The sequence below is a fragment of the Pogona vitticeps genome, chromosome 3 (genome assembly GCF_051106095.1).
Source record: "Pogona vitticeps strain Pit_001003342236 chromosome 3, PviZW2.1, whole genome shotgun sequence".
NCBI lineage: Eukaryota > Metazoa > Chordata > Lepidosauria > Squamata > Agamidae > Pogona > Pogona vitticeps.
Genome location: NC_135785.1, coordinates 160,463,392 through 160,482,098, shown reverse-complemented (window position 1 = coordinate 160,482,098; position 18,707 = coordinate 160,463,392). Strand labels below are relative to the sequence as shown.

Below are 18,707 nucleotides of genomic sequence, written 5' to 3'. Positions count from 1 at the left end.
AGAATTACAATTATTTTTGTAATTTTAACAGAATTACAATACAGCTTACTGGAATGGGAAGGACATAAGCCAGGTGACCTGAGTGTCTGGTTAGTCTTCTGTCCAGTTTGGTCAGGGTGGGTAACTTAAAGATCTCCAACCTCCCTCCTTACAGTTCTTTATCTTTAAATCAGACTTGGAAAGGCCAACCCTTTGGATAGAGGTCATCTTCAAATGGGGACTGTTCACTGGCAGAAATGTTTTTCAAAAAACAAGGCATATAATAACATGAGATATAGTCTCTTCATGTTGAATTCTTAAGGAACATGAATAGAACTATGGAAAAATATGAACATAGATGTTCTTCAATATGTTAAAGGAACACAATGTTCTAAGAGGACTAATGAACAATTTTACTATATTTCAGCCTTCTTGTTTTAATATACTGATCCAGCATGCAGACATGAGTAAAACTGAGTAGTTCTCAATTCATGCAGTTTTGTTGAAATCTGGAGCTTTTCCTTGTACAACTTACAATATGTATTTGGTCCTCCTAGCTTTTGGCTAAGGAAAGGCACTGAAAATCACAACACTAATTGTGTGACATTAGAACTTTAGTCCAGGAACTATGCCATACACTCTTCCTATGTTTTCCTGACAGCAAGCCAAGACACAACAAACAATAAATCAGCTTTCCCAATACCTGTTTGCTGAGCTAACAAGGCCATAAGGTTTGCCAAGCAAAACAGCAGCCCATTTACCCATTGAGTAGGAAGCTACACCAGACTTCATTGAAAGTATCTGAGATGAAAAGCATATGTTGCAGCCACACCTTACAACTAAACCTAGAATGGCCCTATAGAACTTCTAGTCCACTGGGACAAATGCTGTTTACTGAACACACAGGCTACCCACCAGGACCTGAATAAGCATCATACTTCTGCTGTCCACTTGAGACAATGCCAACAATGAGGGTAAGCACCTATCAAACCGTACAGTTTATGGCACGCGTTTGGTAGGTCCTATATTTGCAAGTCTACACCACAACCTACTACTTATAAGCTATGTCACGAACTCCATGCCCATGAAAACAAATAAGCTTACTCAATCCCTTGAGTGTGATCCCTCCCTTCTCAGGGCATCTATTATCAACAAATGCAAACCCTAACAGTTAACACAACCCTTTGTTGCTGATGATCATAAGTGCTGTCCAGATGTACATTTTAAATTGTGCCTTATTAGGTATGATACAATACCTGACCTTCATGGGATCTGCTACTTTCAAGTGTGCCTTCTTATCCTCTGATCCTCAAAGATAACTTCAGCAAGCCAAAAAGGATAACACATTGTTCTCCATCAATGTCTTTGTGATAAAAGAAGTTTGAAGCAATTTCAGGTCAGTTAGGACTATAGCCTGTAATATAACTTTCATAATAAAGAAAGAGTACTGAACTTAAGAACATTCAAAACTGATATATGTGGAACAACTTCTGTAGATTATGAAAAAGAATGAAACGAATAGAAACTATATAGAAAAGGACAGAAACTAGAGATGGGCATGAACCTCAGTGGGGAGTTTTGTGTCAGTCTGTATGCGTGGTGCCACATGTGCCGTGTTTCCTTCCCTGACTCCCAAGCCAACAGCCCACTCACCAGTCAGAGCACGCCCCCTTCCTCTTCCTTATTGGCTGTTTGACCAGCACGGGTTTGCCTATCCTGCCTCCTTGTTTGAGTTGGTGATCAGCCAAGGAGGTGGGGAAGGGAAGCCTGCCCTCTTGCCAGAGACTGGTCAAACAGCCAAAGAGAAGAAGAGTAGCACATGCTGGCTGGTGAATGGAGGATCCAGCTAGGGAGACAGGAATACGCAACATCTGCAATGCCATATGCACAAACCAGCATGAACGTCCAAACCGAGGTTCATGCCCATCTCTAATAGAAATTAATACTGTGTGAGTGCAAAGTAGCACACATGATGGTAACCAATGGTGTATATCATTGCACACTTCAGATTCAAAACAGCATTGTGGCAATCACTTTCTCTACCACCATCTAGGCATGTAATATAGAAACTATGATGGGAAATGGTTTTGAAATGCATAGAGTGCAATTTCTATTGGGAAAAAGGTGTGAGGGTTGTATAAATGTAGCTATTCCTTTTAGTTAGTAGAGTATAGGGCAGAAAGACAACAATACAGAAAAATGGAGAGATCAGCCCAGACTCATCAACAACATTCTCTCTCATTTGCGCACAAAACTAGCACTTTCTGAAATTCTTTAGAATGCTCCATAAACTAAAGTATATTTGCTACATGATCTCTGGTGCTGCTTCCTTTTCTGAACCCAACTTGAATATAGAGTATTTCTTGCTCCCTATATAGTAAAAAGCCTTTCTTGCAAAACCTTCAGCATCACTCTGCTTGCATGGAAAATTAATGCAGTGACCCTACAGCTACACCTCCTTTCTTGGGGAATTTAATTTGTACTGAATGTTTCCAGTCTGTGGACTATTGTTGTGTTTTTCATATTTGTTGCTATATATATACAAATTCAGTCTCTCTAGCCTTTGATAGTTTTACTGGTATTTCATCTTTGGGTGATTTGCTAATCCCCTTTTGAAGTGGCCCATGTTAATGGCCATTTTACTGTATGATAGTGAATTCCATATTTGTCAATGTGCTGTATGAAGTATATTTTGCCTATACTGATTCTCCTATATATACCTTGAGCCTCTTCACAAGGATCACAGCCTGAAGGCCTTCAATTACACACCACTAGAGGATGTTGTCTAGCAATCAATGCATGATGCTACAGAGCCACTGGCCTGTCAATTCACATTCTAAAGATCACAGCACAATATTCCTCATCTGCACTTATATGCTACTAGAACATCTAAAATTACTCTTCCTTGTTAGTGAATGTTTGTATCAATGCGGACCTGTCAAACAAACAGTCTCTAGATTGTACATGCTTGTCAAACCATGCATGAGAACTGTAATATCAGGGAATATTATGTATCTGGTTGGCTGCATGCATGGATGATGGGCTACACATTTTCCAGAGATTGCAAGTCTTAAATCATTGCCTATCCCTTCTGAAAATTACTATCACCCAATTGGAAAATGAGCATCTTAAAGCATCCAAGAATATACAACTGCAAATTAGCACTTGGGAAAATCTCTCACTTTGGATACAGATGCCGTTTAATCATTGCCTTGACCTTACAGTTTTTATTTCTTTAGGAAAAAAACAAAAGAATTACACAAATAACAGAAATCTACTCATATTTGATGCTAATCTATAGTTAACCTTCTCTACAGCTTCCTTCACCCCGATTTTTATGTTAAGAAGTGTCAGTTCTGCCACAACTTTTCATTTTGAACAGTATGCATTATTCTGTTACTTCTCAGACAGAGACCAGAAATATTTATTTCTTATTTAAGTCAGGAGTGCTTTGCTAAACCCAGGTTCTTCTTATTTAAAAAATCCACCCATTTCCCAGTATCTTCTGTTTATTGCTACCCAGAATTACCTGAAGCTTAAAATAAATAAATAAATAAATAAATAAATAAATAAATAAATAAATAAATAAATAAATAAATAAACAAACAAACAAACAAACAAACAAACAAACAAACAAACAAACAAACAAACAAATATTCACCAAATTCCTCTGGTATTTTCCATTTGTGCATTGTCTCCAAATGCATGATTTTAAAAAAAAGCATTCAGACTCCTAGAGAAATCCCACACATTTTGGCACAATGTTTTAAACCTTATTATCACACTTTTGATTTTTTTTTCAGTCTTATGCTAGAAATGAGAGTCCCCTAGACTGCGAAGAGAACAAACCTATCCATTTTGAAGGAAATCAATGCAGAGTGCTCATTGGAAGGACAGATCCTGAAGCTGAGGCTCCAATACTTTGGCCATCTCATGAGAAGAGAAGACTCCCTGGAAAAGACCCTGATGTTGGGAAAGTGTGAAGGCAAGAGGAGAAGGGGACATCAAGAGGACGAGATGGTTGGACAGTGTCATCGAAGCAACCAACATGAATTTGACCAAACTCTTGGAGGCAGTGGAAGACAGGAGGGCCTGGCGTGCTCTGGTCCATGGGGGTCATAAAGAGCTGGACACGACTTAACAACTAAACAACAAAAGAGGATCTTCCCACTTTGGTAGATTAATAAATCCTCCTGTACCAGAAACTGAAAAATGTCCTTGGCCATTAGGAGAAAGGAGGCAAACCAAGGTTGCCGAAGCCAACATGGGATCAATAGTATGACACTGTACGTGTCTTGCCATATTTTTACCCATGTATGATGTATCAAGGGAACTTGTGATTTCATAATAAATTTATCCAGTTATACTGTTGTTGACCACCCACAGTAGTTTGTTTGCCGGATGGGCAATATAAAAATCAAATGAACGAACAAACAAATGAACAAACAGTAAGACTCCCTGCCAATATATCATGAACACATCTCCTAAAGTGCAGAGACCTCTCCCTTGCACTTCTGATTCTCTCTTGTTACAAAAAACATCTATTAGCAGTGCACTTCTTCAATCTATTAACAACTGCAAGGCTTTGACAAATAATTCCCACTCATGTGACTGAAACATCCTTCTGCTCAGGAGATATAACATTTGATTAGAATCTTCACTGATATGAATTGCTATTGAGTAGTTTTGATGTGAAAGGCACCATTCCTAAATCTCCGTAATCAGTAAGAGAAAAGACATGAAATGTGTTGCTCCTTGATTTTTTACATAATACATTACTGTTGTGTTGTCCATTGCAACCTGCACAGCACTGCCCACTAGTAAGGGTAGAAATGCTTTCACTGCCTTGAAGATAGCCAGAAGCTCCAGATAAGTTTTTTTTTCTTCCTTTTCTACAGTGGACCAATGAATACGAATAGTTCATGAAACTCCAACTGAGCTCTCCAACTGGTTGTACTTACCGTACATCTGTGGTTAGTAACCTTGAGGACTATAACTATTTGAAAAGAGTTCCTATCAATTATCTTGCCTTTCCCACTATATCAGCTGGTTGGCTAAGTCCTTGGAAATTGCGACTCTCTGAGATCAGGAATTTCACTTGCTGAACTGGGAGAAAAAGAGACTGCAAAAGCTTCATATTGAGTCTGGCATAACTCATGACTGCCATAGTAGAGGCCATTAAATTCAAAAACTTATGCATTAAGAAAAATGACACTGTTCTTTTCCATTTGAATTGTAGTGCATAAGTAATAATTCTTAGTACTCTGTTTTGTGGTAAAAGTATTCATTTGCTTTGATGGAGTCCAATAGTGCTCCTACATAAAGCTATCTTTGTGATGAAACGAAGAAGGATTTCTCCCAATTTACTCCTAGGCCAAGATCGCTCAACAGATGTAGTGTGAATCAGATATTCTCCCAAAGAGTTTCTCAGGAAAAGTTTCTCAGCAACCAATCATCAATGCTAGGAAATATAACAACTCATCGGGTAGGCAGCTAAGATACTACCAGAGCTACACATTTTGTGAAAACTCTCGGGGCAATGGACAGACCAAAGGAAAGTATTCTGAACTCGGAAGTTTTGTCTGCAATTGCAAAATGCAGGAAACACCAGTGCATTAACCCAGGTATGTGAATCACAGACCAAGAAGAAAGCAGTATGGCCAATCCTAAACATTCTACTCACAGCATCATTAATGTAGGTAGCAGTCCTAATATAATATGTGAGCAGCTATAACCTCTAACATGGTGGCAGTTGGCAAGAGAAGATGGAACATTCCAGGTTTTTCTCTTTGCAGAAAAATCAAGCAAGACAACAAGCAGAGGTTTATTTATAGACACAAACAAGAGACAGCAGACTGTTCTGTATGAGTGCAATCTCATCCAAAACAGGCTGCAATCCCAATCCCTGTTTTTTCTGATAACCAAGTGAACTTCATTCAGTCTTGTTTTCACAGAGTCTTCGGGCTTATCTAGACTACTGATAAACCCTGCAATATGCATAGGGGCGTGTGTGTTTTTTTTGGCTGCAATTTGGAAGTCATGTGACAGTCATGTGATATATATGAGTTGGGGTCTGCATCTCCTTGAAATAGTGGTTATGGTGTTGCATTTTTACACTGCTCCTCTTAGGAAAACTTTTAATATGTTTTAAGATGTGTTGTAGGGGGCTAGACAGGCTTTTAAAGCTGTTTCATTTGAGGCTTGCCCACTCTGCCACTCACCCCAACTGCTGTGGTGAGATGAGGGAGGGAGAAGGCTAAGCTGCTTGTCCTTTTGGAAAGCCTATCAGCATCTGTACCTTTAAGAATGCTCCACCTGTTCCCATTTGTACGCATAGAGTATAACACAGAAATGAGGGGCCCCTAGCTTTATAGTGGTCCAAAAACACTGACCCAAGCATGGATCCCCATGACTTCAACATGGGCTCTGCCCCAAAATACTGTCCTATCTGTGGATGGTTCCTTTGATTGAGATTGTTTTGTGGATGATCCTACATCAAACTCATCTATGTCTCTATGTCTTTTTTGCCCAAAGACAGTTCTTTGCTCCTCCAACCCTGCACTGGACTGGGCATGTCCTCCCCTTCCTCTAAGGCTCTCTGCACCTGCCTGTCCCTCCTTCCTTCCCACCTCCTCATGATTCTTGTTGCTGTTGCCACCTTCCCCCCACTTCTGTTGGTTACCCACAGAAGCAGGTGCAATTGTGCAGAGAGGGCAAACGAGGGGACAGGGAAACAAGAAGAATGGTGGCAGAGGGCGATCAGGCAGGGAGCAATTTATGGCAGGAGAGCAAGGCACATTGGGCAGTCTGAGGCATTAGACGGTGATTCAGCCCTGAGCTAAAATAAACAACCCTGCCAGGAGGTTAAATGACCTGCTTCTGGGGGTGGGGGTGGGGAGATTCACTATGCAGCATGTGATCAACTTTTTAAACATCTGATTTAAGACTTGCAACTGCAACTGAATGCAATTCATATACCAGTTCTTTAACAAGGTAATCTTAGTTTGTTCACCAACATCCTATCTGTCACTGTACTCAGACAGCAAATCAGGACTTCCATTCCCTAGTCAAGTGAAACAAAAGATGAAGGGTAAGGAAAAATACAGAGTCTTGGGACTATTTTAAACAGTGCTCTCCCAGTAATAACTAGGCTCAACTTCATAAATGTCACCAACTAAATTTCAACCAAGAGAGCATTCCTCCTGACCCCCATCATTATAGTGCTACTTGCAAGAAAACACCTCTTGAGAATTTCAGCTTTAAAAGTACCAAATTAAAAAAAATTCATTATTGTTTCTGAGAATCAAATTATTATATTCAAAATATTTCGGGGGGGGCAGGGGAGGACAAGATATGGGGAACGTATGTCTCCTAAAAGATTAGGGCATTTTTAGAGCCATAGCAAGAGTATACAAAATTGCAAAAAGTTAAAAATAAAACACAGATCCAGGTATAACTGGAGATTAGTGAGTATGCAGGAACATTAGTCTATCCTTTAAAAATAGATTTCAGTACCAGATAAGAAAAATGAGTTAGCATTCTGAACCACAAATATATCTATCATCTTTTGCAATAGCAAATATTATCCTTTTGTGTACTCATAAGAAGTCTCATGGGGAATTCAATGGCAAAAGCAATTTCTGGACAGACAAATGCTGTCCAATGGACAATGTGGTCAAAATAGTTTCATACAGGGGTGGGGTGGGGAGAAGAGATAGGAAAGCAATGCATCTAGAAGAGACTCACAAGGCAGATGGCCAATTCCATTAATCTGACCTTATTTGTGCAAGGCCAGATCAACAGAATTGTTAAATACACTGACAAATCAAAATAATCCACAAGCCTCATAAATCTTAGATTTGCAGATTTAGGATAGAAACACCACAGAAGTCCGGTTTTCATCAATGATTTGTAATAACTTTTGTGGTACCTATTAATCCTAATGGTAATTTATTCCAGACAAACACACATTCTTGTCTACATCTTAAGTGGAGATGGCTCTATCAGGCCAGAAGCTTCATTCAAAATACTTTAAAGTGCATGGAAACATGTGGGGAAAACAGAGTCTTTGTGTATCATCCCCCATGATCTCAGATGACAAGATGCAACACAAGCTTCATCTCTTGCTAATTAAACGAATTAATTAAGAGACTATTGTTGCAACTGTGTAACTGCTGTTCTATAGTGGCAATAACAACCCCACAGGGAGGTCTTTTACTACATTAAAATGCTGTCCTCCACAACTCCATCTGATATTATTAGAAACAGTTATTTGCGTCTTGCTGTCATATTAGTAGCAGCAGCAAATTATGGAAATATGCAGACCAGAATGGTCCCAGTATGAGATCAGGTTTGGTTTTCAGCCTCAGAGGGAACAAGAGCTGAAAATTCCAAAGTTCCCCAAAGTTCATTAATGGAACTGATAAATTTACCAGCACAGCAGCCATTTAGATGCTAGGTAAGGGTCACATATTTGCATACATTCCTGCTAAGCTGATACAATTCATCTAGATAAATTATCATATTAAGTTTACCCTCCTGAGTTAAACTGATGGAGTTCAAAATTGTTTTCGATGGTTGTCATTAATCGCTGTTACATCTTAAATGCTTGCTTGGAAATCTAATTATTGTGGTGTGCCAAGGGTCATATTAATAGCATTCTTAATGCTAAAGCCTTGTAAAAACATGTTTATTTTACTGATACTACTAAAGCTTGAAAGATTTAGGATAAACTACATTTATTATCAATAAAAAAATTGACATGCATTATGTATGATTTAAATTATATTTATCTGTTTCATTTTAATTGTTTTATTAAGATCCCTAGTTAGGTTTCAGAACTATATAAATTAGTTGTCTTCTACAAGTCTGAAGGAAATGTTTAAAGAGTGCCAAAACAAAACAAAATAAAGGAGAACATAATGCATGCTTGTGAGTTTTGAAATTGCAGTTTGTCCATTAAAATTTCTACACTAAAAGCAAATACTCAAATGAAATCCCTATCCTTGGTTTTGTACTGCCTTTCTGTCACCAACTAAGCTTTATTCATTCTCTCATTTCCTTTAGTTTTTGGTAATTTGCACACTGGGACTGAACACTCAGTAGATAACTCTATAATCTTTTCCACCTTACAATAACTTTGAGATCTTCTTTCCCCACCTGAAAGATTCCTTTGCTGACTCTAGTTTCAGTGCCATAGCTGGGAGGCACATGACAGTCCCAGCTCTTAGACTGTTTCCTGTTGGCAAAGAGGGCTGAGGATACATTCCAGCCTGGACCTTTGCATGATGGAATAAGCAAAAAAGACCAATACATGATTGTTGTGGCAGCAAGGCTCTGGCCAAGCTGGAAGACCATAGAACAGTATGGACAGGCTACAAGGCTGAATATTTTAATTAATTACACCTGAAAGTGGCCTAGTGTCATTTCTGGTGATGCCCCCTTACCCATCACCATTTAAAATTATTTTAAAATATTGTAAAATAATTAAACAAGTATTATATTAAAACTGGTAAATAAAATCAATACTAAAACACATTTAAAGCAACAGAGCACACCAATCTATTTAAAAAAAAAAAAACAAAACCTCTCAAACCACCAGTCATTAAGGAAAAGCCTTGCTGAAGAGGAAGGAGAGGAATGATGGGGCCAACCTAGCTTCCTGTAGGACGGAGTTCCACAGTCTGGGAACAGTAACAGAAAAGGCCATCTCTTGTGTCCCCACCAAGCACACCTATGAGGGTGGTGGGACTGAGAGAAAGGCCTTCCCTGATGATCTTAATGCCTAGGCAGGCTCATAGAGGGAGATGTGATCTTTTAGATAGCTTGGACCCATGCCATTTAGAGTTTTATAGGTTAAAGCCAGCACTTTGAACCGTGGCCAGAAACAAATTGGCAGCCAGTGGAGCTGCTGTAACAAGGCATGTTCCCTGTAACCAGCCCCAGTTAGCAATCTGGCTGCAGCATTTTGGAACCTCTGGACTTTCCAAACACTTTCCAAAGTCAGCCCCATTGTACAATGCAGCTACATAACCTATATGTCTTTTTCTTTCTTCTGCATTTCTTTAAATTTCACTATCTATCAAAATCCATAAAATCAACAAACAAATATTTCTTTCCTTGAGCCACAGCTGGATTTTTTTAAAAAATCAGTCCTTTTAAAAGGGTTTTTTTTCCAGTTCACTGATACATAAGACATGTAAGAAAAATAAGGCAGTAGCAGACTGTTTTTGTTGTCTTACTTTGGGAGGGACAAGCAAATAAACCTTTTCATTTAAAGCTGATGTCCCTGTGATAATGAGAAACTATTGTTTCCCTAGACAGCATCCTTTGAGAACTAGTGCCAACATAGCGTTGACATACGTCAATAGCACTGAAACGACATATCTTTCATGAAAATGCATCTTTCATCCATTATAAATCTTACATGAAAAGGAACCATATTTATTAGAGCCAAACTATTGCAAAGTAGGGATCTCACCCATTTTGGATTTCAGAATCAGTTCCATATTTACATCCATGGCTTAATAAATAAGAGAGGTCAGAGGGGAGTAAGATTATTGTGCTTACAGTTTTCATGAAAATGTATTTGACTGGAATGGCAGGCACCCTTTTCTGGATCAACAACTATACTACCTTGAGTGAGGGCTGCACAATGTTTCTGCCTTAACAGCTGCCATCAGCTATAGGTTGGAAGAGGGCACAGGCACGCATAGTCTTGGACGTGTGCATATCCAGACACTCTTCAGAGCAACAAGAATTGGAGAATTGTAAACCTCTCTTCCTTGATCCCTGAGATCTGGGAAATGCTGGGAAGTGGGAAAGGCAAAAGGATCTGTTCCCCCCCCCCCCCCAGGTATTAGCTGCAGAAAAACACAGATCTTAGAAGTCTGATAGCTGTGCTTTTTCTGCATTGCCAGCTGGTAAGGGGAAGTGCCAAGAGCAAAAGTGCTTTGGCTTTAGATAAAACTGGGCAGTAACATCCTTTCTTTTCTCTCTCTCTCTCCACCCCCAATAATTAATCAATTTGTCCATTCTCTTCCATTCATGAACAGCAAGAAATGGAATGGAAAATGTACATTCCGTTATATAGACACACATACATTGTGTGTACATACATTAGCAGTACTACTCACCACTGTGCCAAGAAACTGGATGCTAAAATTTCCACTTGCATCCTGTGAAAGGCACTGAAAGAAACAGATTAAGAGTTATTAGATTATGTTACATAAGCAGGTGCTATTTTTCTCCTGAAAATGGCGACAAGTTTATATTGTGTAAGAGGAATTTATATATTCTTTTTTTACTTATCATTGATCAAAGCAGGCATAAATCTTCAATATTCTGAAAATATTGAGAATGCTCATGAGATAGATGTAAGGGGGAGAGAATGATACAAACCAGCCCAAATAACTCAGAAGAAAGGAAGAACACAATAGTAGTAATTGATGATATTAACTCTCCTCTATATAATTCTAAAAAGATAATGTTCCTTATTAGAGGCAGATTCAGCTCCACTTTGCAAAACAAAGAAGCCTCATCTTTCTGCTGTCATGCACAAACCATTACACAGTATTGTACCAGAGCAAACACAGACTATGGTAAGAGTAAATCGAACAAGTGAAATTACAAATAGCAAATATTCTTTCAGAGCTTCTTAAAAATGATTTCATATTGTTTTGCCTTGACAACTGCCTTTGACACTTTAGGTTTACAGTAACACCACAAGACACATTATTCTGGCAGGCAATAGCCTTCCCCACTGTCATTGCTATACTGAATTTAATACTTTGGCCAAGATAACACATGCATTATTCCTTCACAGTAAACAGCATGGAACAAATACTGTATTGCTAAGATGCTGTTTCTGTCATGTTCTGTCATATTGCTTCTAATTGGTGGCAATCCTAACATTGTTTTCAAGGTATGTGCAATGTTCAAGCAGTGTATTACCACTGCCCCCCTCCCACAAGATTCCATGACTGAGTAGGGACTTGAGCCCAGGTCTCCTGAATCTTTGTTTAACACTCTATCCACTACACTACACCACACTGCCTTGTTAAGATATGATTTAATACTAATTATTTTTAGATGCCCGAAATAACAGGGCCAAAAATCAAACTATTCCATAAAATTAACCCCAACCAAGCACTCATGATAAATCCCAAGTTTTTCTATATACTCATACTGCACACTTACCCATACAGTTACCATATCTCCCCAGCCACATACATATACTCCAATAAAGAAGCATTGAGACATAACACACCAACATATCAAGTACTGATCTTCAGCTACAGATGACAGGTTATGCTACATACATATATGGAGGGGCTTTTAGCTACTAAAATACAAAGTGACACTTGACAAATAATGCACATTATTATGTCTTAATAATAATTGCACACAGTCAAGTCAATTCTAACTTATGGTGACCTTTTCCAGGTTTTCTAGGTATAAAATGCTCAGAAGAGTTTTACCAGTCCCTTCTTCTGGTGACACTCAAGACCACACAGGCTGGATCCCCTGCTATAAGGCACAGGACACTCCTGGTCACTGGATGTGCCACCTCACAGAGCTATCTACCCAGCTAAGCTATGACATTACCCAAGACAAATTATACATCTTTGGGTGAGGGAAGAGAGAAACTGAAGTAACTTGAAGGAATAAACAGGTGTTACTGGAGATGAAGGCACAACAGAGCAAATTTGAAAAGCAGTAACACAGGGCCATGCAGCATTTGAGAAAGAGGTGACAGAAAATTGGAAAAGGAGAGACAAAGTGTTAATATTTGCCTATTTTTAAGAAACAGAGAAGTTTAGAATGCTCTGTGTCCTCACTCACAGGTTACCCTTCTGTGATATAAACTGGGAGCAGTCAGGCCCTTGCAGTTTGCTCTAAAGTTTGCACTACCTAAAACTTTCTGCTGGAATGCTTGGGGGAAAAGCACAAGGCTCTGTGTTCCTCTAGAGTTCTGTCTTAACTATTAGTAAAATGATAATGTGGGGAAGGAAACCAAGAAAGAAGAAGGAGCAGAGCAGACGTATTTACAGATAATGCTATCTGACTGCAACCTAACCAAACCCCAGGTCATTCTTTCTGTAAAACAATGAAGCCCTGTTATAAAACTCTGATTGAAAAGGAATGTTCAGGATGCTGCTTTAAGCATTGCTGAAATAGACAAACCGCTACATGAAAACATGTTTGTTGGTAGCTGATTGCTTTCTAAGATATCCTCTATGGCTGCATTTTATATCAATGAAGCAATACCTTTCCTGAAAAGTCCACCTACCAACTAATGGGTCGCTCACGGCACTCCATGTTGTATTATCATAGGAAAACAAAGGAGAATGAGCCAAGCCTTGACATATTTCGACATAAATGATTAATGAAATGGAAATAAAAATTATACAAAAATCCTGACATTTACGTGTATAAAGGAAACAGGAATATACACTTTTCCCCACAGACTGGAAGAAACACAATCAAGTTTTGGAAACTGCAAAAAAGAACAAAGGACCAGCTGCCTACAATGAAGGAACTATATGCCAAAGCAAACAGGTACAAACCACTTGATAAGCTGTCAAAATTGGTAAAATGAAAAAAACACCCACCCATCCCCTAAAATGAAGGCCTTTCAAATTCACTGACATCTTGTCATGTAATACAGTGTTGAAGAAAAAGCTATTTCAATTCCTGAAAAAAGATATATTGTATGCGTATGAGTGTGCATGCAATGAGAAAGTGAAAGAGCCAGAAAGTGCACTAGTGTGCATTTGTCCTTATGTGTGAGAAACAGAGTGTGAAATCTGTATATCACTCCTACAGCAAAGTGTCCTTTAGGAGTCAGATTCCATCGTAACCGAATATCTGCCAAAGCACTAGTCTTATATTCAAAATTCATCCTATACACATACTGTACAGATATTAAGTCCTGGAATCTGGCAGAAGCGAATCTGGCCAAAAATAAGCCACCTGTGAGGTAAATAACTTAATTTATTTCTGAGGGAACTCCCTGTCAGTGATGAAAATCTTGCCTGCCATAAATCCTCAGCAAACTTCAGATACTACGAATTCAGGTGACTCAATTAGGAGAAAACTAGAAAAGATGATGTATGGAGATGCACCACAGGCAAAAAGACAGTGTAAAGTTCAGAACATCCTCCTCATAACTGTACATGTTTAAAACATGCATGAAGAATGTATGGGATTCAGAGTCCTCCCGTGCGGTTAGCTGCAGACACCAATATAGCTGTTTCACAAATGCCTTCCACTGCAGCTCTACTCCTAAAATGATGCTGCAGAAAAGCGTTTTGTAAACATCTTTTTCTGCTCCTTCTTCTCCAGCACACTCATGCCCGCCAAAAAGCTGTTGTGCACAATCATTTATGCATGTCTTCTTTTCTACATACCAAAATCCCTCAGCACGGCTGATTAGCGGGGGAGACACGCAACAAAACTGCACATGAAGGAGAGGTTTAACCTCTACCACTGATATGAATTAAGACAAAGGAGATAAGTGTCCACACTGCCTTTGACCCACAGACTCTTTTCACATGAAAACTCTCAGGATTTGAGACTGGCTACCTCTGGTGAAAATGCAAGAAATGTCCACCAAGCCTAGAAAATGAAAGAGATGAGAAATTCCTCACTAAGCTTACTGAAAAACAGAATTTCAGACAAAAATATATGCCATTAACAATAAAAGAAAAAGAAAAAGGATGAGGTTTTTGACAGTCAACCTATTTATTAAAATTTTATATTTTTAATTACAATGCGAGAAATCCTGGGGGTGGAGGGGAAGGCAAGACAGCGGTGATGCTGATGCACCACATAGCGACATTAGAGGAGGAGCACAGACGGCCATACCAACAAGTTTTGTCCTCCATAGGTCTCTCAGTCTTGACTGCACCTTTCTGTAAGTCATCATCATCAGCTGACAATTTTGAGCATTCAGGAAGCATTTTCTAAGTGCATTATTTGGGTCTAGGCGACTATACCTCGATTGCTCTGAGACCTTTAAAGTAGTGGTTCTCAGATTGGGGTTCCCAGATGTCCTTGGACTGCAATTCCCAGAAGCCCTCACCACTTGCTGTGCTGGCCAGGATTTCTGGGAGTTGCAGTCCAGGAATATCTGGGGACCCAATGAGAACCACTGCTTTAGAGCAGTGGTTCTTAACCTTTGTTACTCAGATGTTTTTGAACTGCAACTCCCAGAAACCCCAGCCACCACAGTTGGTGGTGAAGGCTTCTGGGAGTTGCAGTCCAAAACTCCTGAGTAACCCAAGGTTAAGAACCAGTGCTTTAGAGGATCCTAGCAGATCACAGCTGGCTTAGGCTGTCTGTCTGTCTGGAACACAGGGCTGTTTTATTGGTCATGCTTCAAACACTTTTTCATCTTCTTTAAAGGGGCCCTTTTCCAACTTGGCAAGTCTTCTCTCACTTTTTTTCAGGGCATTAGGGACTAGGGGCCTGATCTTGCAGGGGGCTTGCTCCCTGAAGAAGGTGTGTGTTTGCTTACAGGGAAGGGGAGGGCTCCGTCATACAAGGTCCCAACTAAATGACTCCCTGCCTTCTTCCTCAGATAAAGAAGAAACGAGTATTGCCACCAGTGATAGGGACTCAAGTCATAGGACTTGCTGTCAAGTCAGACTTAAGTTGCACAAATGACTCGACTCAGGGTTTGTTTGTTTTTTAATGACTTGTTTCATGGCTCAGAACCCACCCACCCCTCTTTTTAAGCGAAAAAAGAGCTTTTTAAAAATAGGGATTTGGACTTGGGTCTCAGGACTTGGTACCAAAGACTCGGACTCAGACTTGAGACTCAAACCCAAAGATTTGCCAAATTTCTGACTGCCACTATCCAGGCATGGCTTGAAGTACTTGAGAGGGCAAATAAGTATCAGATTGGTCCCAAGAACATTGGTGAAGGAGGGGTCTGGGCATTTACCAGGGAAAAGACATGCTGACTCTACAATTTCAATTCTACTCGCAGTACTGCAAGTGGGTACACAGCAGCCAATCTTGTCTATTTCAACTATTTCCCTGGTAGCCGTCTCATATCTGTTCCAGCACCTTTATTGGTTGAGCCACAGTACAGTGAGTTCTGTAGGTTAGCAACTTGGAGATTTTTTAATCCTGCTTGAAGTTTGAGATTCTATTGGTTTTATGCTGTTACTGGGCTTCCAATGATGTAGGCAAGGAATGAGATAGTGGTGAATGAAGCAGACATTTTCTCACATGGTTCAGTACAGTGCACAAATCTTGTGTCAATCTGCTTCTTTGGATGTGATTTCTCTTCCTCTGACTTGACCTCGCTTTCAGTCAGTTTTTGGCAGAGACTGAGTCTGGCAAATGGGCTACAAGCCACCAAAGACAATATTCTGAAGTGCAGACAGAGAGGCAGATAGAGAAATAGAGATACAGTGGTGCCTCGCTTGACGAGGATAATCCGTTCCAGCGAAATCGCTGTAGAGTGAAATCCTTGTCAAGCGAAATAAAAAAGCCCATTGAAATGCACTGAAAACTGGTTCAATGCGTTCCAATGGGTGAAATACTTCAGCGTCCAGCGAAGATCCTCCATAGGGAGGCCATTTTCCGATGCCTGTGCAGCGAAAAATCTGTCCTAAAGCACAGCAGGGAGCCATTTTACACAGCGGGTGGCCATTTTGGAACCCGACGATCAGCTGTTTTGATTGTCATAATGTGAAGAATCAGTTCCCGAAGCAGGGAACCGATTGTCAGGAAGCGAATTTTGCCCATTAAAACATCATTTTGGAATTGCAAAAACCTCATCGTCGAGCGGATTCGTCATTTAACAAGGTAATCGTTAAGCGAGGCACCACTGTACGTTTTGCACTCATGTTTCAGAAGCATGAGAGAAAGAATAAGGACAATGAGGAAGATAAAAATTCATATAATGCTAGGCCTGAAAAGGTGGACAGCAATTGCTCCATCTGAGTGACTCATTTATGTGAGCATGATATAAGAGAAGCAGCCTGACAGAGGAGTTATTGGATTTAGTATTTCAGACTTGTTCTGAATAAACAGGTATGGCGTAGCTGTATTATGATGAGACTTTCCACCTCACAACATCTCCTTTGATTCAGTGATCTCCTTGGTCCATCATCTAAGTCTGAAATGAAACACTGGCTCTGGCTTTCATCTCCATTCAGTTCACCAGGAGGATTTTGACCTGTTGAGCATGAATTTCTATTTTTTATTAGTGGCCTATAAAGATATTGCCTATTCTTGCATTTGTATTTTGTAATGGCCACATGGCTCCCCCTTTTTATTTCAATAGAGTTATGTTATGGTATCCAACAGATGGATAGTGGCAAATATGGATCAGTTTTTACTTAACTACTGAAAGCCACAACAGGCAACAGAGTTGTTGCTGAAGAGCTGGCACATCATTAAAAGGAGAGAAAAAAATAGCAGGAAGTCCTGGAAAACAGGTGTCCTGGAAAAGTCCACTACCTTCTCCCCTCTGTTTAAAAACACGTTTGAATCTGCTGTTTCCTGTTCTTCTGTGCTGTGCTATGGATAGGTTCTTACATACATACAAGTAAATTAACCTACCAGAAAAAGGATAGTTAAGAAAAGCAGCTTTTGTAAGTTTTCAGAGAACTCTTTTGAGGCATTAATCAGAGTTTAGAATATGTATTGCATTTAAAGAGAGAATGAATTGCAAAACAACCTAATGGGGGACACTGACTAATTCCTAAACACTGACTCTTAATTCTAACCCCACAGAAATTATTAGGCCTAGTTTTAATTCATCATTAGCTGGTGCCTCTAATTTTAGTCAAAGAGAAGTCTCCCCATCATACCCACTCCTTCAGACAGTGACTTGACTCAGAGTTGGCTGATGAAGTACGATTCCCACCAACCCTGTCAAAGTATCTCTTGTTGGAACTCAATTTCAGTTTCTTTACCTTCAACCTATTCAATCCTGCTTTCAGAGAGCCATACAGGGATATTATTGAGTCACAAATCACTGGATGAAAAGGAGAGTGATAAGTGGAAATTACCAACACATTGATGGCACCTTTTTTTTCAAGCCTATCACATCTTCTTCCAGCAGTTTATACAGATTTTAAAAAAATTAATGAAAGGAAATGTAAGACAGGACAATTATCCACTAGCATCTGAGATGTAGTTTCTGAACCCAAGAGAGTACCCTTTATTCCCAGTTGTGCTAAGTACTATAAAAGGATACCACACTCCATGCTGTTGATGGACAAGGAGAGTTACATGCCCTCCTGTTACACCTCTGGAAATGTTCATAAGGGGCTGCCCCACTGAGCTGGTCCCCACTGCCTTCAACTGAAGCTAAGTATGTGCAAATATATTCTAGTTTACATTCAACTTGAAAAATCTATAAAGATATAAAAACATGAAAATCAGTAGCAAAATTATTTTTACCTGTACTGTTCTCTGAACGCCATCCACATCAACGGACAACAGAGGTGAAGCCAAGTTCCACTCACCAGTCACACTAAGTTTTATCCCATCAATTTCCACCTGTTGTGACATAAAAGAAAACTGTTACCATAAAAGCAGACCAGAAACAGATCTCAAGTTCATTACTGCATACAAAGGAGCAACCATATTAAAACAGATGGCTCCCAAGCAACCTGTCATGTTTACTGCTTCTGCCACAAAAGACAGGGTCTAACAACAGAGTCTTTGTAGCATCTCTGGGGAAGAGGTGAAGGACCTGTGAA

At 39.6% G+C, this 18,707-nt stretch overlaps 1 protein-coding gene across 3 annotated transcripts in view; it reads right to left on the bottom strand.

Annotated features, from left to right (window-relative positions):
* PCCA (propionyl-CoA carboxylase subunit alpha) overlaps nt 1–18,707 on the bottom strand; it is a 314,567-nt gene that overhangs the window by 59,976 nt on the left and 235,884 nt on the right. For 2 of the 3 annotated variants that reach the window (XR_013544058.1, XM_072994650.2), the window contains exons 20-21: nt 18,406–18,504; nt 11,115–11,168 (exon numbers count right to left, since the gene is read on the bottom strand). Coding sequence is in view for 1 of the 3 variants with exons in the window: in XM_072994650.2 (XP_072850751.2) it covers nt 11,115–11,168; nt 18,406–18,504 (153 nt within the window). In the remaining 2 variants the exon portion in view is untranslated. Of the gene's footprint in view, nt 1–1,235; nt 1,343–11,114; nt 11,169–18,405; nt 18,505–18,707 lie in introns of all 3 variants that reach the window. The other variant, XR_013544059.1, reaches the window with a different exon arrangement.